Below are 23,110 nucleotides of genomic sequence, written 5' to 3'. Positions count from 1 at the left end.
GAGAAAGAAAGACCCTTGAATTTGGGGGGAGAATTTACACTGGGGCAGAAAGAGGAGAGAAAATCCTGGAAATTTGCAGGATTGAAAAGCCAAGGGAAGATACGGGAAGGGGGAATCCATGACAACCCATTCCAAACACGGGAGGAATTCTTTTGAAGTCATCTTGGCTTGGGGTCAGAATCTAGCGAGCATTTCTAAACGCTGCATCCTGCATTCCTGGGTGATGACATCCACCGCTTTTTCCTGTAGAAGCTGACACGGGCTCTTCTCCTGGCCACATTGATTTCCGCCTTTGGATCATCTTTCCAATATGGTTATAACCTCTCCGTGATCGACTCCCCGGCGAAGGTAAGGAAGATCTCGGACGTGGCTGACAACTTACAGAGAGACGCAGTGGGCTGTCCAGATGTATATTGTGAGCCGCCCAGAGGCTTCGGCGAATGGGGCGGCATATCAATGTCTTAATCAATAAATAAATGTGTGGAACAAAAACTCCCAGAATCCCCCAGCTGGCTCCACACATGTGGACAACTCCACCTTCCAGAAGTTTGCGTCGATGTATATATTCCAGCCATCCCTGTGTATTAGGATACCCGGCCTTTCGGAACTTGTCCGTGAATCTGCTCTTATGGAAGTTACAAGCATCATTCATTTGATGGCACCCTTAACCCGTGGCTTGTTTGCAAGGACGGGTTCGGATGTGTTGATGGTTCAGAGTTCGAGAATCCACACCGTGACTTGGCAGGATGTGCAAATGGGGCCTAAAACTCTCGAATCGCGGTAAAGCAAGAGGTATTTCCTAGGCAATGGAGTACCAGTGCCCGGTTTTTGAGGGCTCTTGGGAGTCAAGTGTCCCATTCCTATTGCCACCGGTGGCTCTTAGTCCACTATCAGACCCCTGGGTTAGTTGGCCGGGCCCTCCTCCTTGTCTGGGCCTGAGAGAGAGGCAGGTAAGCAAATGGCTCCAAGGTGAGGAGGAGGAGGAGGAGCTAGTGCAGGTGCTGGTCAACCCGCCCCTTGGTGCTGGCCTGGTCGAGAGGCACGGCCTTCCACTGGGCACGCGAATTGGGCAGGTGGGACCAGCGGCCCCCCTTGGCAGGGTGCCTGCCACCAGGTGGGCAGACAATGCCGACAGAGTGTGTTTCTCTCTCCTAGTTCATGAAAAAGTTTTACAGGGAGCTCTACCAAGAGCGGAACACGATCAACATCGACCAGAGCTTGCTCATGTTTCAGTGGGGCCTCACCGTGTTGTTCTTCCCACTCGGGGGCATTCTGGGGTCTCTCTTGGTTGGCCCGCTGGTGGACGGTTCTGGCAGGTAGGGAGACCATCTGGCGCAGGCGCGATCGTCTTCTCTCCTGCCTGATCGCAGGGGGTGCATTTGCAGCCGTGGCAGAGCCGCTCAGGAAAAGGAAGCGGGGTCCAAAACTGACAAAGCCCACTTGTTGTGACTTAAAATCCCTATTGCTGGTATCAAAGTTTTAGGAGAGCAATTTCAGACTTTCAGAGGGGAGGGGAGCATGCACGGAAACCTGGAAATAGCCCAACAGGTGGTGATTGGGGAGAAAAAGTCAGCGGAGGAAGCAGTCTGCGTTGCTTGGTTGCTTGGCCTTTCCAAGAAGCAGCAAAACCAGAATGATCTTTCCAATCTAAAGGCTTCTCTATATATGAGGCTTTTTTCGGGCTCTTGCAGTTCCTCCCTCTCAGCCATTTGAGGTTGCGTCCCACAATGTCGTCATCCCCCAAGGCTTTCCCTCATTGCTTTGCAGCCATTTCTGCAAGTTTCTTGGGGTTTTTTTATCTTTGGTTGGTGGGAAGTCTCACATTCTCTGGACATCCCCCTGTGAAAAGCACGCCTATTTTCACAATTCTGCCATCCACCTGCGCCACCTAGTGGTTGTGTAAAGGAGCACACAGCAAGGTAAAAAGCAAAACCCAGGGTGGGGGGCACGTGTAAAGGAGGCGACCTGAATCCTGCAACGAATCTTGTGGCAGAGGCCTCGATAAAGTGGCGGTTTCAAAGCCTCGTCCAGCCCTAATGCCACTTCACACCCTCCTTCTCTCTCCGTGGCTGCTCAGCGCACAGGCACTTCGGCTTCCGTTTTTGCTGGTCGGTCGGTTTGTCTTTTCAGGAAAGGAACCTTGCTGGCAAGCAGCGTCATGGTCATCGTCTCTGCAGTGCTCATGGGCTGTTCCAAAGCTATTCATTCCCACGAGTTCATCATCCTCGGCCGCCTGATCGTTGGAACTTGCGCGGGTGAGGCGTGGCCCAAGCTGTTTGCTTCCCCCGGTGTGGGATTCCTGAGCCACGACTGCAGCCGCTGAGAAATTCCTCTGAGGGACGCTTGGTGAATGACCACAAGGGAGACGGCCTTCTTGGGAGTGGCCCCTCCAACTGCAGAATGTGCCCCCCAGTGAAGCCCACCGGGTGCCGGTGTATTTTTGGATAGGCCTTGCTTCTATTTCCAGGTGTTTAACCACAATGGGTGGGGAGTTTTCATTTTGTTTAAATTAGCTCTTGGTTGATTTATAGCTCATTCTTTTCAAATTGTTTCAAAACAGCCCCGAATTCTGGAACGTGGAGGGTTTCGTGGTCCTGTGAACCACTCTGGCAGCTTTGTCTGTTGGATGGGGTAGAACTGCGATATATGAACGAAACAAATTCAGTGCTTTAAGCAGCCAGGAGCCGGGGTGAAATGTCACGAGCCTCGTTTTGCGTGTGTTTACCACGTCACGGGGGCTTGAGCTGGGTTTTTCTCGGCACACGGAAAAGGGAATTTTCGCTGGTGGTTTCCCCTCCCAAATCCCCACCAAAAAATCCCACTTCTGAAAACCCTTCACAGTCTTTAGCCCAGCCTCCCTCGCAGGGGAGGTGCTGTGAGGGTCAGATCGCAAGGGGAATTGTTTGAGCCTCTTTGAGCTTCTGGGAAGGAGAAAAAGAAACCATTAAAATGAATCAGATCAGCACTGATGGGCACTTGGGACTTTGGGAAGGGGATTCCAGGCGTACCGTAGCAACACTCCTGGCTTGCGAGTTTCCGCACACCCCGTGTGAGTGGTCCTCTTTCCCCTGCCGCCTCCCCAGGCATCTCCTTCAGCGTCGTGCCCATGTACCTCACCGAGATGGCCCCCAGGAACCTGCGAGGCACCGTTGGCAGCGTGCCCTACATCTTCACCGTCTGCGGCAGCCTGGTGGCCCACCTTCTCAGCCTCCCCAAACTCCTTGGCACCGAAGAAGGTAAGGTAATAAAGGGGCACGTGCCCTGAACTGAGCAGAGCAGGTGGCTCATGACCAGGAACGGTGCTAAGAGCTGAGGAGGTCTGGAGATCAGGGGCACAGGCGTGTTTGGGAAAAGCTATGCGATGGGGCGGCATGGAAATGTTTTAAATAAATAAATAAAAGCTCAGCTCTGCGCGGGCCAATTTCAGTAAGCTCTCACGCCTGTGCAGCGGATCTCCAGCCCACACAGGGGGATCAGATGTAGCAGGAACGTGTGAGTCCCTTTCTTTGATTTCCTGGACAGGAGGGTAGGGAGCTTCCCAGAAATCCAGGGCCCCAGCCCTTTTGGCCTCATCCTGACTCCACCTGTTTTCACCTGAAGGCCAGGGAGGCCAGGTTTCGCTCCCAGGTGTGAAGTTCCCGGCCCATTGGGATCCGATGAGCTCAGGGATGGTTTATCAGCAGAAGTGTTATCGTTGGTCAGCTGCTTTTGAGAGGAAGGACGGGAGGAGGAGAAGCCGGAACAAACCTGTCTCCTCGCACAGGCTGGCCCGTCCTTCTGAGCCTCACCGGCGTCCCAGCGTTGTTTGAGGTGGCCACTCTGCCTTTCTTCCCGGAGAGTCCCCGGTTTCTGCTGATCCAGAGGCAGGACATGCAGCGAGCGAGGCAAGGTAGGGGTCCTCGTGAGCCGCCTGGGGCAGGAAGAGGGGAACGATGTTGGCTCCTGGCCAGAGGGACCCTTCAGCATCTCCGGCCCCCCATCCTGCATATTCCCGCAGCCCATGACAGAACTAGAGTTGAAACGAGTTTAAAACCAGAAACTGCTTCTGCTCAGAGAATCCCCATAGCAAATGGGGGTGTCTGGCCAGTCTGTGATTCTTAATTTAAAGCCAGCCGTGGACTGGGCTGTCCGTTGAGCTGTCCGTTGACTGGGCTATGCTATGCAACTTTAATCATGAAACAAAATTTGGGCTGGACCGCCCATTAAGGGCGGAGGTGGGAGTCCTCTGGGACAGCTCTCCCAAACAGAGGACTGCCCTCTGCCAGCTAGGCCACCAGACCGTGCAGCGCGGTGTCCTGCAACAGCAGGGGGTTGGACTCGAAGGCCTTCATGGCCCCCTCCAGCGCTGCTTTTCTAGGCTTCTGTGAGCCGCCTCCTCAGCCAGCCTCTTCCCACCAGCCCCGGATTCAGGTCCTTTCTGCTTCTCCTTCCACCCAGTCCTGAAGCAGCTCCGGGGCTGGGATGACGTGGAGGACGAATTGGAAGAACTCCGCCAGGAGGACCTTGCCGAGAGCACGGAGAAAAAGATGGACGTGCTGAAGATGTTGCGCTGCGAGGAGCTGCGGTGGCACCTTGTCACGATCGTCGTCCTGATGGCCGGCCAGCAGCTCTCCGGCATCAACGCGGTGAGCCGGCACCCCGGGCGGGTCAGGGCCTGAGCAGCTCACACGGCCGGCAGCCGGGCACCTGCAACTCGGGCTCCCCCACGGGATCCCCAGACCCTCGGTTCAGCTCAGCATGGCAGATCCTCCGGCCCTCTTTCAGGCCCAGTATTACACTGAGAGGATCTACCTGTCTACGGGGGTAGGAGACAACGAGGTCTGGTACCTCCGGCTCTTCCTGCTCGTGCTCCTCATGTCGGTAGCTCTGTTGGTGGTAAGACACTCTCTCACCGTTGTTAATGCATCACAGGGGTCGGACATTCGAATGCAAGAGCTGGGGAACAGTGGGTTGAGGGTGAAGCAGGGGCATCCACCGAGAGCCCCTTCCCAGCAGGGTTCCCCCAACAAGAGCCCTCTGGAAATCTTTCCCTTTCCTGGGTCCCAGCAGAATTCTCCTGTTCCCCTGGAGAAAGGAACTCAGTCCTAAACCGGCTGACATCTAGGGTGAAAATGCTACCCTTGAGCTACAGTCCCTTTCGGTTGTTCTGTCAACACTGCATTTGAGCACGCTTGAACCTGTGGCGGAGGCGTTCTTCACAGCAGAAGGACCTTGAGGCCCCTGGCCGGCCGCTCATGTGGCGTCCGCAGCCAGCTTTGTCCAGAAAAATATTCTGGATTTTCCCCGATGCCCCTGAAAGACCCCCCAGCCCTCGCCTGTCCCGCATTTCAAGAGGCAAAAAGCTTTGCCAAAGCGAGGTGTGCTCAGCACAGCTGAGGTTTCCGCAGGGACTGCAGGATTCCTTTCAATGGGGCTTTTATCTTGCAATCTCCTTGCTGATGCAGGTAGATGGCAGCTGCCAAGAACTGCGCCTTAGGAGAGACTTTGGCACCGAAGGCAGGAAACCAGGGAGAGCCAGTGTGGCGTAGTGGTTAAAAGCACGGGACTGGGACTCGGACGATCCGGGTTCGAGTCCCCGCTCAGCCATGGAGCCCACCGGGTGACTTTGGGCCAGTCACAGACTCTCAGCCCAACCTACCTCACAGGGTTGTTGTTGTGGGGATAAGATGGAGGAGGAGAATGATGCAAGCTGCCTTGAGTCCTTTGTAGGAAAAAGGCAGGATATAAATCGAAAAATAAAATAAAAAAATAAAAACCCCAGAAGGTCTATGGTTGGCGAAAGACTTTCCAGGAAAACCCACATTAGTCTGCCTGCCTTCCCACTCCCGTTCTTCCATCTTTTCTAGACCCGGGTTATAGATTCCTCAGGTCGGAGGATGCTGCTGCTTGTCGGCAACGGAGTCTGCGGTTCCGCCTGCATCCTCACAGCCATGTCTGTTGAACTCCAGGTTTGTAATTCCGGTCCCCAAGCCATGGCATATCGGGTGCTGAGCGCTGCCACTTAGCACCTTCTGCTCAAACCCACCCTCCAAAGTCCGTCACTACGGCTTATGGCAGTTGGGAGTGAAGCTTTATATTTAAAGAAGAGTCTGTTTGCAACAAGGGCCCTTTGGAATTTAAAATCCTGGTGGATTTGGGGCGGGGGATTCAATTCAAGAGATCTCCTCAAGATTTACTTCTCCCTTGTGGGCCAGTGAGGCAAACTTAATGTGGACTAGCCTCTTAATGCTCAGCGCACCCATCTGCATTCTGTGTCCAGGAAAAGCACAGACTGAGATGCCAGTGGCAAAGGAAGAGCATCACTTCAGGCAGAAACTCTTTCACCCCAGAGGCCTCATTCCTTTTGGGAGAAACTCTCAGGGCTGCATTCCAGGGGTGGGCGGGGCCTAAGGCAAAGGGGCGTGGTCACAAAGCTGCCATGTCTTAGCTCGCTCCGCTCGCCTGCTCCCTGGATCCCAGGCTTTCAAGCAAGTGGCAGCTGGTGATGGTGGCAGTGTGGGAGGTTACGTCACTGCGCTCAGGGCCCATGGGTAGCTCCTTGCCCCAGAGCACTCAAAAAATCGTGGCCGGGACCAGATGTGAGGAAGGCTCACCGCCATGTAAGGATTTAGCTGCCGCTGCTGAGGCTCTCAGCACTCCTGCCTGAAGACCTCATTGCGGCACGAGGGAGCATTGACAGCCTTTCCCCCTCAGAACAACATCAGATGGATGTCTTACTTCAGCTCGTCTTTTGACACCCTCCTCCTCGTCGGGCACTCCATTGGGCCAGGTAAGAGCTCCGAGGATGCCCAGGGAAGCACAGCCGGGGTGTAGTGGAACCGGGGCCCACAAGGACGCACTACCAGCACCTTTTCGTTCGCAGGATGCTGTTGTCATTTCCTACTTCCCACTCAAAAAACCCTCCCTGTTCCCCCGGAGCATAGCTGCCACGCTCACTGAATTTCTCCCGCAAGTGTCCGTTGTCGCCTGTTGTAATGCAACATGTTTGGACGTGGCCTGGCCTCGGATGGGGCGCACAGAAAAGGCTCTTCCTAGTGAAAGTGGAACCTGGATCTGTGGGTATAAATCACAGAATCATAGAATTAGTAGAGTTGCAGGACACCACGTTACACCATCCCACTCAGAGGGCTGCCCAGTTTCTCCTTGAATGCCCCCAGTGTGGGAGAGCCCCCCACCCCTCCAGGCAGCTGGTCCCCCTGTCGCATGGCCCTGACAGTGAGGAAGCTCTTCCTGATGCCCGGCCTGAACCTGGGCTGTTGCAACTTGACTTGATTATTCCATGTCCGGCACTCTGGCATCAGCAAGGAGAGATCCTGACCTTCCTCTTTGTGACAGCCTTGGAGGTACTTATAAAAGGACACCATGTCCCCACTCAGTCGTCTCTTCTCAAGGCTGAACATGCCCAGTGCTCTCCATCTCTTCTCAGTGTTTCCAAACCCTGGATCATCTTTGTTGCCCTCCTCTATCCCCTTTCCAATTTTTCTGCATCTTTCTGAAATCTTGTGCCCGGAACTGGACACAATACTCCAGGTGAGGTCTGACTAGTGAGGAGTCTAGAGGAACTCCTACTTCTCATGATTTGGAAGTCATACTTCTGTTAATGCATCCCAAAATCAAGGCAGCTTAAAACACTTCTAGGGGGCGTGACCATGGAAACGGTCACAGTAAAGGCTTAATTGTGTTGTAAGCCGCCCCGAGGCTTCAGCAAGGGGCGGCATAGAAATGTTCTAATAATAATAATAATAATAATAATAATAATAATAATAATAATAATAATAATAAAGGCCGGTGTATCAAAGGGAACGATGACGTCACGGCGCACAGGACAAATGTGGCATCAGTGAATGAGCGAGCGTGAACGGTCCATTAATCCAGGCACCTCTGTCTGTCTGCTCAGGTCCAGTAACCAGCGTGCTGATATCGGAGCTCTTCCTGCAGACCTGTCGGTCCACCGCCTTCGTGATCGCGGGCTGTACGCACTGGCTTTGCAAGTTCCTCATCGCGCTCACGTACCTTCACATACAGGTGAGCCGGCCGGCTTTGGTGTGACCGAGTCACGGCCCCGTGCTTGCTCTAAAATGGCCTGGGCAGTGTGGTGGTTTCGTCAAGCTGGATTTCTAAAGCTTCCTGTGGTTATTTTGCGTGGCTGATGCGTTTATCGCCAGCGTTTTGTTGTTGAAGCTGACCTTGCCTTTAAGCAGGATTTTAATTCTGTGTTTTGTGGGACTGCTGCTATTCTATGGGAGCTGCATGAAGATTTTTAATATTAAACGGTGCAGGGATATTAGTCATAATCAATTAAAAATGCCTCTCTCTCTCCCCCCCCTCAACCTCTCCCCCCCACCTCCTCCAGGCCCACATAGAGCCATACAGTTTCCTTCTCTTCTGGCCATTCTGCATCGCCACGTTCACTTATATCTCCAAAATGATCCCCGAAACCAAGGGCAAGACCTTTCTGGAAATCAGGAGGCTGGTGGCGATTCACCAGACCAGGAGGATCCTACTCAGGGACCTGGCGGGCACCAATTAGCAGACGAACCCTCTTCCAAGGGCAAAGACCCCGAGGAGGCTGTTCTGTGGTCCTTCGTGGCTTTCCTGAGAGGCCCAGTGGAGCTGAAGAAACAGCCTCGCTACCCTGTCTTTGCTTTCAAACATCTGTTTTCCTGCCATGAATTTCTTTGAGGAAGCGTAACAGGCAGGCATGGCTGAAGCAGAAGCTTGGCCTTCTGGCACACAGCAAACCTTCTTTCCCAAACTTTGGCCTGCAGCGGAGGGCCAGGATGGCCTCGCTTCTTGCGATCCCCGAACTTTTCCCATGCTCCCAGTCGGGAAGGAAAAACGGAGGCGCTTCGGCCAAGGTGTGCAGAGGTCTTTGGGGACACAGTGGCTCAGCCAGCAAGCTCCCGGCTGCATTTTCACTCGGGAAAGAGAGCTGGCTGGGCCACCGTGTTCCAGCAGCTCCCTTTTTGCTCCCGAGCGCTGAGCAGGAGGTTTGCTGGCAGATCCGGGCAACCAGCACTGCCTGTCTTAAAAGAACTGTTTCTATTGCACTAACTTCAAACCCTCGCGGATGTTCGGCTCCTTCACAGGCTAAGAATTAAAGCGGCGTGGTGTTTGAGGCGACACACACTCCAGCAAAACACTACGAAGGGAGGTAGCATGCCTGGGAAATGCTTTGAGGTTTCCTTTGCAGACACGACACAACACAACACAAAACAGCACAGCACAGGCCTGCTCTCTCCTGCCGTCCCTGCATCTGTTCCTTTCTGCGTTCGGAGCTAGAGAGAGAGAGGCGTTCTAGCTAGCGCGTGTGTTCATACAGGCTGCATAAAGAAGCATTCCTGAAAGATGCCGGCACCTTGCTGCCCTCGGTTTTGTATGTACCCCCATTCCTGGTTTATTTGTTTATTTTCTAAAGGGACAATAAACTTGCAACTCTTTAGGTCAGCAGCCTTCAGAGCCATCTGTCTTTTTTCTTTCCTTTCCCCATCTTCTTAAACATCCGGGGGGTGACGCCCCAGCAGCAACCGCTGTTCACGCGCCTCGTCCCCTTTCCCGTCACTGCCTCTCCCGCCTGTCACGCAAACGAGCAAGGCAGTGTCAAGGGTAGGCATGGCAGGGCATGTGCCAAGGACCCCAAGGCCCAGCGGGGGCCACTGACGGCAGCCTGCTGGACTGGGCTTCCTCTTCTGGCCCAGGAGCAAGCGATGCGTGGAGAAGCCGGAGGTGCCCAGCCTGCACCTTGACCACCCACGTCCCAGACCTTACAGTTCTGCCCGACGTCCTTCGAGCTCGGTGGGTCCCCTTTCGGCTTCATTGGGCATCCCCTGTGGAACAGCCCCGAGCCAAACCAGCTGCAAAGAGCCCACCGTGAGCGTCCGTCGCTCTGTGGTGATGGAGATGCCCTTTGCCATGCCTGAACCTCTCCAGCCAACCGGGAACCCTGGGAAGCAGGGAAGCATAGAGTGAAAATACTTCCCAGGCTGGAGGTATTCAGAGTTCTTCGGAAAGGCTTTATTGTGAGACCCCGACCTTTGCGTTCAGGTTGGCTGATTGTTGTGCTCCGCAGCCGCGGTTTGGAATTAAGGAAGAGCAAGATGCATTTCTGTTGGAAGGGGAGCTGAAACGGCCTTGCTGAAGACACACGGTGCAAGGAAAAGTTGAAGGCAGGAGAAGAAAAGGGAGACCGAATCAGAGATGGATGGATTCCATCAATTTAGAAGAGATGAGCAGGGCGGTCACAGCAGGACATTCTGGAAGGCTTTCCGAGTTGCCATAAGTCGGAGAGAACGTGGCTGCACGTAACGGCAACCCCAAGCCACAGGGAATGACTGGGAGGACTTGTGTCTACGTGGGCCTCCTTCCATGGAAGGGATGCACTGTCTTGGTTCCCAGCTGTTAACAGCTTCCCTTGGAACCTTCTGGAACCTTCTGGCCTCCTCTCCCAGGATTGGCTCTGGCAATGCCCTCCATCTTCTGACTCATTTCAAGGATAACCACGATGGGGTGACCTGGACTGGGCTTCCCCTGCAGTGGATGCTGCAGCTGTGTTGTGTCTGTGCTCCTCTTCCCGAAATCCCCAGGGGGGAAGCTACCTGACGCAGGTAAGGTGGGCGCCGGGATGCAAACGCCACCCCTACCAAGTTACAGCCCTGCTTAAATGATCCATCGCTGTGGGGGTCATACAGAGTGGTCGTGGGTCCTCCTTTACAAAAGGCAGTTCTGAAGTGCCATGAGGAAACAGCCTCCTGTGCGAAAGCACCTGCCTTGGAAGGCCCACCCAGCAGGACGGGGTGCCAACGGTCGGCACGGCGGGGCATTTCGCAAGGGCCCGTGCTCGGCAGGGACCCACTGACAAGCATCCCTGGAGTTGCCCCTTCTCTCCCTGCTTTTCGGGAGCTTCCTGCCCAGGGGACCCCCAGAGCAAGGAAGGGGCCCTCTTGAAAGAAGAACGTGTTTCTGGAACCTGGGGCCCATTCACATGACTTGGCTTTGACAGCATGCATTTATTTAAATGTTCGCCTATACACGTCCATTAAAATTTGCCCATTTTATGCAGATTGTCGTCCTGATTTGCCCCCTTTGCATATCTGGTTTGCTTTTTTCCACCGACCTCCTCCTCCTCCTCCTCGCAAAACAGAACCGGCCGGCCTGGGGGGCAACCCGGCATTCTCTTCTAAAGACCCCTGCAGCCTCGGACAGTGACCGGGAAGGGATCCTAATTGTTCTAATAATAATAATAATAATAATCCTGACCTGGCTCCATGTGGCACCCTTCGGGCCTTTGAAAAGCACCCCCCCATCTCCCCTCAGCCCCCTCCAGGGGATCGTGCCCGGTTCTTTCCATCCATCCACGTGGGGCTTTCTTTCCAGTCCCCGGATCATCCTTGTTGCCTTCTCTGAATGCCTCCATAACATCCAGTGCGTGATGCAGGGCAGGTGGGTGTTCGGTCACACATCTGGACATGTGCCAGGTCTTACCCTGCCAAGTTATCCTTGGGATGCTTGGAGACTCTGAGAGTCAAAAGTGTGTTTTCCTACCCACACAGGAGACGCCCAGCCCGGCCCGAGCGACATGGGGAGCCACAACCGGCAGACAAAGAGCGGAGTGGAGTTAGCGGCCCAACACGGCCAGCTGGTAAGTTCAGAGGGCTTGTTCCTTCTGCAAGGGTTAGGAAAGGGTTAACCGGCCCAGCCAGGGACCAGATGAAAACAAGATGCAGACAGAGGCAATTCCCATGGGAAGCGAGCGCACCTTTCCCACGTGCTGCAGCTCAGAAAAATTCTTCCCTAGCATGTCCTTTCTTATATTTTTTTTAAGTGCTCAGTCACCAAGTCTCCTGAATGCTTTACAACAAGCAGGATAAATTGCTGCTGCTGCTGTTCTATAATAATAATGTTATTTATTTATTTATTTGGGGTATTTCTAGGCCGTCCAATCACACTGAGTCTCTAGAAGGCTTACGACAAAATCAAACGGCTTCTATACCAATGTAATGTTCATAAAATAATGTTCTATCCCAACCAATAGCCAAAGCTTTTGAGGTGGTTTGCAACAGTTTATAAAACAGGATAAATTACAATATAAGACTAAAATACAATAAAACAGGATAGAATAAAATACAATATATACAAAATAACACTCACTTAATCAAATTGCACTGCAAATGTAAGCACTAGATTTTAGAGCCAGATTTCAACCATTCGTGCAGCTAAGTTAAGTTACTAAATGATACAGCAGATGAAAGAGAAGCTGTTTCTACACCAGGTGGACTTTCAGTTCACCATTTATTTATTTAAAACTTTCGTACACCATCCCAAATGTCAAATTCTCAGGATGGTCCATGGCTTTGGATCAGAAGGCTGCATGGCTTTTCCCCTACAGATCCGCTAGGTGGCGCTGTGACAAAGTGCAAATCACAGATAGTGCTTTGCTTTCAAAAATAATACCGATTTTCCCCTGCCTTCAAAAACCCCTGGAAAGTAGTCTTTAAAAGCAGAAACAAGTGTGAACAAGCACCATGCCTAAAGACCATGAGGGGGCAAAACCACACGCACAATAAATGCCTCGTGTAGCAGGGTGGTTTACGCGTGAGAAGGGAAATTTTGCCCATGAGCTTGAGATGAACCTGTGTTGAGATGAACCTTGATCAATAAAGGATCAATTTATTTGGGAATAGTGGATGAGGAATTAATTGGCTGGCTTTGCCTCCCGTGGAATTTGAATACATCCTAGCAAGTATTATTTTTTAATTGTGCAGAGATAGCTATATCTTTGCACATTTATTTGTTTATTTATGTCTCGGTTTATATCCTGCCTTTTTCCTACAAAGGGCTCAAGGCAGCTTGCATCATTCTCCTCCTCCATCTTATCCCCACAACAACAACCCTGTGAGGTAGGTTGGGCTGAGAGTCTGACTGGCCCAAAGTCCCCCAGTTGGCTCCATGGCTGAGCGGGGACTCGAACCCAGGTCGTCTGAGTCCCTGTCCCACGCTCTTAACCACTGCACCACACTGCCTCTCCACATGTGGATTTTATGCTGGTTTCTGCATTTGGGGCTCAGAGCTCTTCAGATGCCCAGCCATACCCCTGGCCTGGGCACCTTCCCATACCCCGAATGAGGAAGGGCGCCGCCGCGATGCATGCCCCGTCTAGCGCACCCCGCAGCCGAGCCCCACAGGGCTGTCCTCACATTCTCAGGTAAACTGCCCGCATCTCCAACCTCTTTTCCTTCCCATCCAGGAGAAGCCATCTTCAGTGTCCTGCCCAGAAAACATAGGAAGCAGCCTCAAAGACGCAGAGACACAGAAGGCCAGACGGGTGAGGTGCCATCATCCCACGAGGTCCATGGCAAGCTAATGGCCTTGCCACATTTCCGCAGCTTGACCCCTGCACTTCCTTCCAGCCGCCGCCTCCTGCCTCACCCACTTAGCTTCTAATCCTCTTATTCCAAAGAGAAGCAGGCCTTGGTGACCAGTCCCTCAGCTGCCCTGTGCAGGGGCTTGCTTGATTTGCCTGGTGGGAATCCTCTCCTGAAAGATGCCATGAATGCAGTGTGAGGCCCACGGTTTGGAGGGCTCTCAGCGGCCCCCAGCTTCTCACCAGCAGTGGCACCACTCTCCTGCCTTCCTCCTCCTCCTCCTCATCCCACTTGCTCGCTGGACAGGCAGCGAGGCCAGCAGCAAGGTGGCCAGCATCTCTGCTGCCTCTCTGTCACACCACCAAGCAGGTTACGATGGAGAAGAGGAACAGCAAGTCCAGGGAGGCTTTCTTGGTGGGCCCCTGCTGGCATGTGGGCCTTGGCAAGAGCCCAGCTATTCTCACCCTGGGAGGACAAGAGAGGGTGGTTGTACGATAAACACCCCATCTCGAAGCACCATGAGTCTGATCTGGGAAAAGAATTGTTCCTGCGTGGAGTAAAGGAGTTAAATGCCTCTTTTTCTTCCCCTGCAGAAAAGATTGTCGTCTGCTACCTACACACAAAGCTTCAGAAGCAGCATCAGAAGCATAGACGCAACAGTGATAATGAAGGAGAAGTCTGGGAGAAGGGTAGGTACCGGACTATTCAACCGGCAAAGCTTTTGCAATGCAAACGAATTAAGCCATCCCACCACCCCCGCCCAAGAGCAGAGGGGTGCAAATATACTGTGTCTAAGCATATCAAGAATAAAGTGGGAAGGCTAGCAAAAGTTCCCGGTTCACACATAACAACAACCCAGAGGATGGGTCATCACTGAATCATGGGTTGTTGTTACATGTAAAGCCTGAACTATGATTGCTACGGGATGTTAACCATGATGAGAAAGAGGAGGAGCAAGAACAGAAGAAGGGAGACCCGTGAAAGTTCTGGCACCTTGCCCAACAGCCCCCCGAAAAGCAGGAGTCAGTGCAGCTTTGTTTATTCAAAGAAAAACAGAGGCTAACTATTGGGTGCCGGCGTGATGGGGCGGTTAAGAACATGGGACTGGGACTCGCGTGATCCGGGTTCTAGTCCCCGCAGAGACGCTCAGCCCAACCTTGAGTTCCTTGGAAGGAAAACAGGCAGGATATAAATGTAATAAATAAGCTGTGCTCATTCCGACAGGCGCTGACAAGGCCTCTGGTCATGGTGACGCTGGTCACGTCCTTTGGGTCCTCGCTCCAATACGGCTATAACCTTTGGGTGGTGAACCATCCAGCAGCGGTAAGATTCGCTCCGGCGCTGACGGGGGTATTTGAAGCGCCACCACAGTGGAGGAGTGCGCCCTTTGCCTGCCATGAGGGCGGTCGGCGTGGCCCCACCGTGGCAATCCCGGCTGCCCTGTGCGACCCTCGGGACTGTTTCCACCACCACCTGCCCGCCACTTCTCCAGCTGGGCCCTGGGTTCCCCGGCCCCTCGAACCTTTCCATTATAACAAGGGATAATCCCGTCCTGCTGGGAAATTTTATTATTCATTGATTTTCTATCCTATACATAAAAGTCTCAGGAGGGCCCAACAAGAGAAGCACAGCATCACATCCATTCATATAAAAGCCCGATTAAAATAGAAATTCAGTCTTTAAAAATGGGGAAATAAAGAAGTTTGGCCTGGCACCAAAAAGGGTAAAGTGTCTGTCAGCACCAGGAGCACTTATCTGGGGAGCAAATTCCACGACCAGGTGCCACCACAGAGAAGGCCCTTCTCCAGGTGGCCGCTCTCCTACTCTCTTTCAAAGAGGGCTCCCGAAGAAGGACCTCTGGTCTAGTTCTTAAGGGGTGGGTTGGCACAAAGGGAAGGAGATGGGGAATTTATTTATTTATTTGGAATTTTTGTATGCCGTCCCATTCGTATAAACCTCGGGACGGCATCCAACATATAAATAAATATCCATACAAATACATATAAAATCTGGAAACATCCTGGATAATAATTTAAAACCAATAAATAAAATCAGCAATTATTAAAATATCGTTTAAATAAAAAGGTCTTCGCCTGGTGCCGAAAAACGAATCACAACAGCGCCAGGCGGACCTCTCTGGGGAGCGCATTCCATAGGTGGGGTGCCACTGCAGAGAAGGCCCTGCTCCGGGTGCTCAGCCTCCTAATGTCCTTCACGGAGGGTTCCTGGAGGAGGGCCTCTGCCGCCGATCTCAGGGGGCGGGCGGGCATATATGGAAATGAGCTTCCCTCCTGCTTTTGTGAGGGGGAAACAGCACAGCTCGGGGGAAGGAAGGCGTTGGAGGGGGTGGCGGCTGGTCTAAGTGCACGTGCTGATGAAAACATCTCCGTATTTTGACCCGTGAATCCCGCCACACCGCCTGTCACGCATGCCTCTTGCAGCTCATCCAAGACTTTTACAATAACACCTACCACCAAAGGAAGAAGGTCTACATCGAAGCCACCTTCCTCAGCTTCCTGTACAGTATGACCGTGGCCATTTTCTCGCTCGGCGGCCTCATTGGGTCCCTTTTGTCTGGTCCCATGGTGGATAAGTGCGGCAGGTATGTCAAGATGCTACGGCACCGGTGAGCCCCCGCGTTCGAGGAATGGGAGAGATTCCACAAGGGCGATGGGAGATAGGATGGCCACAAGACATCAGCTCTGGGAACAACGGGTGGCCCCATCAGGCAAGGATGGACTGCGGGATGCATGCAGCCCCTGGCTCTCCAGTGCCTTGCCAAGAAAATAAAATAAAGACACAAAAAAGCCCTGCTTTTTTGACACAACTCCGCACCCCGTGCCCTCTGTCCTCCCTTTCTCTCTCTCCGCAGGAAGGGAACCCTCTTCCTCAACAACCTTCTGGCCATAATCTCTTCCATCCTCATGGGTTTCTCCACCCTGGTGCACGCCTATGAATACACCATCTTTTCACGCTTGATCACGGGCGTGTGCTCAGGTAGGAAAGGCGCCTCTGTGGCTCGCCCTGCTGAGTTTGGGAGGGTTCCCGGGCAGCCCCTCCCGAGCGCGGCTGAAATGTAGGTTATCGTCTTGTCTGAACCAAGCCAAGGCAGCAGCCCGGGGAGAAGAGCCCAGAGTTCACAACACTGTCGCACACGGCGAGTTATCTTCGTGGGTTGTCCCACACTAGGAAGCCAGGACAACACAATATCTCAACCAGTCCTGGACCAGTGATGGTTGAGATAGTTCTGGGTTGCCGTGTCTTCTGCACCCAGCCAACAGCTCCGTGGGGAATGCTGCCAGAAGCATCCTGGGCTGAAGATAAGATGCCTGCTTTCATGCACTGCAGCGTCCCGTGGTCCAGGAAGTCAGTTTGTTTCATTCGTTCATTAAATGTGTTTGAAGGCCCTCCCCCGTTACAGAGTCGCATCTCTGCATGCCCACCCATGTGGCACGCACACCATCGATGGGCCTTGCCTTCTGCGTCTACCCAGGCATCTTCTCCTGCGCTGTCCCACTGTATCTTGCAGAGGTGGCCCCCAGAAACCTCAGGGGGACCATGGTGTCAGTGTCTGCCCTCTTCATCGTCATTGGCGTCCTGATCTCTCAGGTCCTCGGCTATGAGGAGCTGCTGGGTACCAAAAAGTGTAAGTCCCGAGACATGCTCCCTTCCACCCACGAGGAGATCGGGCCTCGTTCCATCCCAACCCCGATGACTCCTTTCTGCACAGATTGGCCGATACTGCTGAGTCTTCCCGGCTTCCTGGCAGTGCTGCAGGTCATTGTGCTGCCTTCGTGCCCGGAGAGTCCCCGGTACCTTATGATCCAGGAGCGGGATGAGGAAAAGGCCAGGCAAAGTGAGTGGGGCTTTCCCGGAGGCCTCGGGGAGGGGTGTCCAGCACCGTCCAGCCAGGGGAGAGAATTCTGGTTTGGAGGGGCTGGCGGGGGCCATGTCCTGGAGGTGGGGGCTGATGGCAGAAGGAAGCCAGCCCCGAGCTGCCAGCCCACTTCAGTGGGAAGCCCTCGCTGTAGCTAAGCTCTAGGAGAACATTTCAGCTTTTTGGAAGCGGAGGAGGACTCACATTCTAGGAAATTGCCCGAGCATCGGGGTTGCGTGCTGGGGGCACGGGACTTGGACCAGCAGGCTGGATTTGGAGCCCCGGGCTGGGAGAGGCACTGCGCCTCAGAGAGCGAGAGATGCATCAGAGAGGCATTCTGCCTCTTTCCTCTTGCAAGAGGCCCACGGCGACCTACATGGCCCTGCTCCTCTCCACTTTACTCTCACGACAGCCCTGTGAGGTGGGCTCGGGGACGCTTTCCAAGTCACTGAGAGAGCTCCGTGGCCAAGCGGGGCCTAGAACCCGGACTGCCCAAGCCCTGCCCAGCACGCCTGCCACCATCCTTGGGGGCTCCTCTCTCTCTCTCATTGGGTGCACTCTTCCTTCCCTAGAGCAGCGCGGATGAATTCGTGGGGGGGGGACTCCGAGGTCAGCAAGGCTCCCCCTCCATTGCAGCCTTTCTTTTGCGCTCCAGCAGAGCAATGCTCGGCGCATCAGGGTGCTGAACCAGTCCTGGGGATGGCGCTCAGCACCACGGAGAGCTCCCCTGGGGCTCCAGAGGGGCTCTGCAGCGGGTGAGGGGGTCACGCATCACCCCCAGCCCCACTCTTTCTCTCTCCTTTCAGAAAAGCTCTTGTGTGCTGCATTCCAGGGCAAAAAATCCCCCCCCCCCAAAGAAAAACCCTCTAGTGTTCTCTTAACACCTTTCTACCAGCAACTAATCTCAGAAAGATGATTTGGCTTGTTAGAAATGAGCAGGGTGGAAGCTGGGAGAGCATGGAGGCTGATGGGGCGAAGGAAAGGGGGCCAGACTGGGGCCAGACTGGGATCCCGGGGCTGAGACTTCCCAGTTCTGGTCTGGAGCCTCCCAAATCCAGGAGAAGAGGCCCGGCCGTCTTTTAGATCGCGCATGTGTGCGTGTGTCTTGGAAGAAGAGACTTTCCGCCACAGAGATCCCTTTCTCCTCCTCCTCCTCCCATCCAGCCTTGAAGAAGCTGAGGGGCCAAGAAGATGTCGAACAAGAGATAGACGAGCTCTACCTGGAGCACATCTCCGAGAAGGCGGAGAAGGAGATGGGCGGGCTGAAGCTGCTGTTCTACCGAGGCCTTCGCTGGCAAGTCATCTCCGTTGTCGTCCTGATGAGCGGCCATCAGCTCACAGGTGTCAGTGCGGTAAGCAAAGGCCCGGGCCCCGGACGTCCGGGAGGACAGGTACCCCCTGGCGGTGCCGACACTGTCGGCTGGATGAGACGAGCCTGCAATGCTTCCAAGGGTTCGATGGAGGCCGGACCCTCATTTTTTTCTGCCCCGGCGAGAGATGGAGAAATGCGTGCGTTTCTCAGACTGCAGGCAAAATGGGGGGGGGGGGGCGAAAGGATGAGGCAACCCCCAAATTCTCCTCAAAACAGAGCTACAAAACGGGTGGCCTCCGGCTGGGATGCAGGAGGAAAATTGTGGTCCCTCCGAAGAGTCCGTGGTGACAGAGCAGGGGGAGGTTTGGGGCCTCTTTGGGTATCCTCTTTGGACACACACACACAGGTTGGACTGAGCGTTTGTGGCTGGGCCAAAGTCACCCATGGCTGAGCTTTGCACTAAGGGTCTTGTTTGTTTGTTTGTTATTTTGGCCCTGGGCTTTTTGATGTCTTTGGTTCCAATCCCCTTTTTGTCTTCAGCCGCATCTTCCGGAGGAATAAAGCGTTTTCCATACCTGTTCAAGATGAAGTGGCACTGATTCCGGGGGAGGGGAGGGGAGGGGTCCGTGCTGAACCTGACTGCCTCAAAAACTCCAGATCCTTCTGTGAAATTATAAGATGCTGACTGTGATTTGCTTTCAGGTTTACTATTATGCAGACAACATCTATGCGTCCATGTTTTTAAGCAAGAAAGAAATCCGGTATATTGTCCTCTTCTCTGTCATTTCCCTCGTTATCACCCTGATGGTCGTGGTAAGCATCCCCAAATGCTGTCTCAAAGCTTCGGTCTGTCACAAAAGTCATTACGAGTATTGCTTATCGATTTCATTTCTAGAGCGCATAAAACAATGAAATGCAACACTAATAACACAAAACCTCCCTGAGAGCCAAATTGGCTACAGAGGTCGGTATATTATAGCTCGTATCAATAAATAAACAAATAGCCGTGTGAAAAGAATTTACAATTAATTTAAAAGTGCTTTTAAAATACAGTAAAAGGACGTGGGAAGAAGGAAAAGCACTTGGATAATGAAGGCGATTTTTTCAAGGCCACCACAGAAAGGACTTCCTTATCTGGTGCTGAAAAGATGGCAAATTTGGCACCAGCAGGGAGGTTGTTCCAGAGATGGGGGGCCCCCACAGAAAAGCCCCTTCCCCTCTGAGCCTTTCGTGGGGTTGGCACTCAGAGGAAGGTCCCAGAGACTGAGCAGAGCAGGAGAAGCAATTCGACAGGTCTAGCAGTCCTAAGCTGTATATATCTTTGCTGCAGGCCCTTCTCAGGTTCCGTGTGATTCTCCATGCATGGTCCGATCTTTCTGTATTTCAGTTTGGTTGTAAGATGCTGTAAGCCTTGCACAATCCCCAAACCAGGAAACTAATTCGGAACATCTCAGAGGCCTGGTGGGCTGGTGTTAGCTGGCAAAAAGATCCGGAACTCAGACACACAGGAATAAAAAGAAACGTATTTGCGAAGGACCGTGTCTCCTAAGGACAGCCCTCATTGCAAATAATAGGGAAGGAGCCAGTATTGGCTGGGAAAAGATTTTATCTGTATTATGTTTTGTTTTATTTTATTTATGTAAGCCGTCCTGAGGCTATGCGATGGGACGGCATACAAATGCTCTAAATAAATAAGCAAATAAGCAAACAAGCAAACCTCAGGCGGGAGGGCGGCAGGAGGAGCAGCTCATGTGGTCCAAATTGCCAGGATCTTCTAGCTTAAAGCTCTGATAAGCTGTAAGTTTAAAAATTGAAAAATAATTCCAATTCCTTTGAGCATGTGGGGTGAAGACTGCCAAAAGCTGGGAAACTCGCCTCCCTTGTGTTTGGGGGAAAGGGGTGTGGCCTGGGGAAGGGGGTGTGGCCATCTGAAGCATCCTGGAGGGCAGATCTCTCCTGCCCCCCACCCGTGCCCTAGGCCTGATGTGCTGCCCCCTGCACGACCCACTGAAACCCACTTATTCCTGTTGTGCCGCTTTCTTCATCCGGCCGTGCGCTCACACCTCACCTCGCTCTTTCCTCTGCTTGGGTTCCCAGGTGTATATCATCGACACCGTGGGACGGAGGGCCCTGATCCTCATTGGCTTCGGGGTCTGCAGCATCATCTGTGTCCTGCTCACCATGGCACTCGAAATGCAGGTAGGTGGGCAGTGCTCCCCCTGTGCTGATGCGGGGAATAATCGCACAGGGGCCCTGATGGTCTTTGCTGCCTCCGATCCCCCAGCATGAACTGGGGGTTTTGACCCACATGGGCTTCCCCTCCTGCTGTCCTCTCAGATCTGCCTGTCTGTTCTTCACCTAAAATCTACAGAGAGAGAGAGAGAGAGAGAGAGAGAGAGAGAGACTTTACAGCATATATAAATTAGCAGAAGCAAATTTCTGCTTGCGCTCGCTCGCTCGCTCTCTCTGTGCGTGCGCACGCACTCTATGGGCCTGAGGCCCTGTTCTCAGTACTTTCTGCAAGCCCTCAAAGGGGCAACCTGTAGCCGCATTTGTGCATGGCTGAAGCATGGCCAACTTCCTCCAACAGACGACCATCTCATGGATGTCCTACGCCAGCTCCTCCCTCGTCTTCCTCTTCCTCATCGCACACGTTTTGGGACCAGGTGAGCACCGCAGGGTTGCCAGCAGGAGCGCCGGTTCTGGTGTCAGTGCAGCACGGCACCCACCTCGGGACTCGGGAGCTCGTGAGGAGCTATCTGTGGTCCTGAACCCTGCCCCGAACATCATTCGGGGCCAGGCTTAGGCTGCTCTCAAACAGGGCCAGTGGATGGATCCGCTGTCCAACAGGTTCTACCTGATGATGGGCGGCAGTGGTGGGGAACTTCATCCCCATGTGCCACACCCTCTGCTTGGGTCCCAGCACCATTGGCCAGACCTGCCCTGAAAGCCCTGCCCCCTTTCCCTGGCCACGCCCCTCTTCAAACCACCAGTCGGTGCGTTTTTCTGTTCCCACCACACATTGTAAGGCAAAATGTTTCTTGCCTAAGATGTGGCTCCTGGCTTTCAGAAGCGTTGGCCAAAAATTCTGGAATTTGGGCCCCTGTTCCAGGGTAGCCCTGCACCCCGAGAGCTTCTCCAAACCAGGATATGGCCTCGGGCTGGAAGAGGCTCCCTAGCCCTTGACATGGAGGGTGTCTTGGAGGAGGGGTGAGCTACAAATTGGGTAGATAATTTGGGGTACTGGGGTTGCAGGGCCTGTTTTCTGGCCAGATACTCCTGTGGCTTGAGTGAGTCAAAGGGAATCAGCCTTCCGTGCCTTGAACCCCGCTCTCTCCACCAGGTCCCGTACCCATCCTCCTCACGACAGAACTGTTCCTTCAGTCCACCCGGTCCACCAGCGTCGCCCTCGGAGGGTTTGTGCACTGGCTGGTCAACTTCCTCATGGGCATCATATTTCTTCATATAGAAGTGAGTGGTTCTCAAGGAAGGGGTCTGAGCAATTTGGCTGAGGCCGCCCTTTGCTCCCCGGTCAACTATGCCTTTGGGGTGCTCCAGTCACAGACAGTCCTGGCAAAATCTGGGTGGTTGTTTCGACCGGATTTTCGAAGGGGTCTCAGCGACTGACTTCCCTGACAACATGGTACAGTCTCCGGGCTGTGAGTGGGTTCAGACAGCATCTAACAACCCACACTCGGGAGCCGGGCAGTGGGTGAGAGAGGGTCCTCGCTGGTTGTTGTGGAAACAGGGCCACCTTGTCAACTGGTCCCAAGCAAGATTACAACCAGTTGCAAACACACCACCCCCAGAACACTTCATGGATTATCTTCATGGGTTGTGATTAACAAGCCATGGTTTGTTATCTCTTCCTTCCCCGGCCCCCTTTTCTTCTTGGTTTTCACCTCTAGACGCTGATTGGGTCCTACAGCTTCCTTCTCTTCTGGCCACTCTCTGTTGCCACCTTTATTTATATCTTCAAGTACATCCCAGAAACCAAGGGCAGGACCTTTCTGGAGATAAAGAGACTCATGTCTGCCCAGTTGGCCAGGAGGATTCAAGTTCAGGGGCACCCCGCCAAAGAAAATTTGAAGAAACGGTCAGCTCACCATAGCAATAGGAGAAAAAAGAGAAGATCAACCATAGGCTAAAGTGATCCTCCAACTCTCTTGACCCACAGGTGATCACTGATTCCCTGTTGGTCCCCCACCCACGTCTTTGTTATAGCTTTTCTACTCTCTTTGCACAAAATTTTATATTTAAATTATAAAACGCATACACAATTACACCTTTTAATCTTTCAAAAGACCTCCTGGCTCTCTCGTCCGGTGCTGGTGCAGACTTCCCGCACTGGTTTTTCCCCACCTGTCTGGGTAGCCACAAGACTAGAAAACTTTCCTGGAACGCTCTCATTTTTTTTGAACATGAGGCTGTTCATCTCAGTTTCAATGCAGACTTAAGATCCGAGTGGTACATGAGGAGAGTTGCCTTTTCTGCTATGTAAATATTAGCCTATTTTCCCTGCTCTAAAAAAGAAAAAACACGCACTTGCACAAAATGCTC

The 23,110-nt window shown here is 53.2% G+C and overlaps 2 protein-coding genes across 2 annotated transcripts; both read left to right on the top strand.

Moving 5' to 3' along the window:
- Positions 1 to 288: 288 nt before the first annotated feature.
- LOC123031000 (solute carrier family 2, facilitated glucose transporter member 5-like) lies at positions 289 to 6,998 on the top strand. Its single transcript, XM_044445395.1, has 9 exons — positions 289 to 348; positions 1,156 to 1,316; positions 2,131 to 2,255; positions 3,084 to 3,236; positions 3,764 to 3,889; positions 4,438 to 4,625; positions 4,765 to 4,875; positions 5,847 to 5,948; positions 6,694 to 6,998. The coding sequence occupies exons 2-9, from the start codon at positions 1,159 to 1,161 to the stop codon at positions 6,811 to 6,813; spliced, it is 1,083 nt and encodes a 360-aa protein (XP_044301330.1). The 5' UTR covers positions 289 to 348; positions 1,156 to 1,158; the 3' UTR covers positions 6,814 to 6,998.
- Positions 6,999 to 7,630: 632 nt separating this feature from the next.
- LOC123030996 (solute carrier family 2, facilitated glucose transporter member 5-like) lies at positions 7,631 to 22,855 on the top strand. The gene is made up of 15 exons (XM_044445387.1): positions 7,631 to 8,025; positions 11,550 to 11,638; positions 13,244 to 13,321; positions 13,955 to 14,050; positions 14,586 to 14,684; positions 15,803 to 15,963; positions 16,234 to 16,358; positions 16,855 to 17,007; positions 17,092 to 17,217; positions 18,403 to 18,590; positions 19,253 to 19,363; positions 20,648 to 20,749; positions 21,141 to 21,216; positions 21,894 to 22,021; positions 22,459 to 22,855. Exons 1-15 carry the CDS (start codon positions 7,845 to 7,847, stop codon positions 22,696 to 22,698), a joined length of 1,953 nt encoding a protein of 650 aa, XP_044301322.1. The 5' UTR covers positions 7,631 to 7,844; the 3' UTR covers positions 22,699 to 22,855.
- The last annotated feature ends 255 nt before the right edge of the window (positions 22,856 to 23,110 follow it).

Source organism: Varanus komodoensis, unplaced genomic scaffold (genome assembly GCF_004798865.1).
Source record: "Varanus komodoensis strain SLA01 unplaced genomic scaffold, ASM479886v1 scaffold48, whole genome shotgun sequence".
NCBI lineage: Eukaryota > Metazoa > Chordata > Lepidosauria > Squamata > Varanidae > Varanus > Varanus komodoensis.
This window is presented reverse-complemented; position numbering and strand designations above follow the sequence as displayed.

Coding starts and splice junctions, on each gene's coding strand:
- LOC123031000 (XM_044445395.1), top strand. CDS start 1,159: ATGAAAAAGTTTTACAGGGAGCTCTACCAAGAGCGGAACACGATCAAC. Junction 2,256..3,083: donor GATCGTTGGAACTTGCGCGG/GTGAGGCGTGGC, acceptor CCGCCTCCCCAG/GCATCTCCTTCAGCGTCGTG. Junction 3,237..3,763: donor ACTCCTTGGCACCGAAGAAG/GTAAGGTAATAA, acceptor CTCCTCGCACAG/GCTGGCCCGTCCTTCTGAGC.
- LOC123030996 (XM_044445387.1), top strand. CDS start 7,845: ATGAGCGAGCGTGAACGGTCCATTAATCCAGGCACCTCTGTCTGTCTG. Junction 14,685..15,802: donor TGGTGAACCATCCAGCAGCG/GTAAGATTCGCT, acceptor TGCCTCTTGCAG/CTCATCCAAGACTTTTACAA. Junction 17,218..18,402: donor TGAGGAAAAGGCCAGGCAAA/GTGAGTGGGGCT, acceptor CCTCCCATCCAG/CCTTGAAGAAGCTGAGGGGC.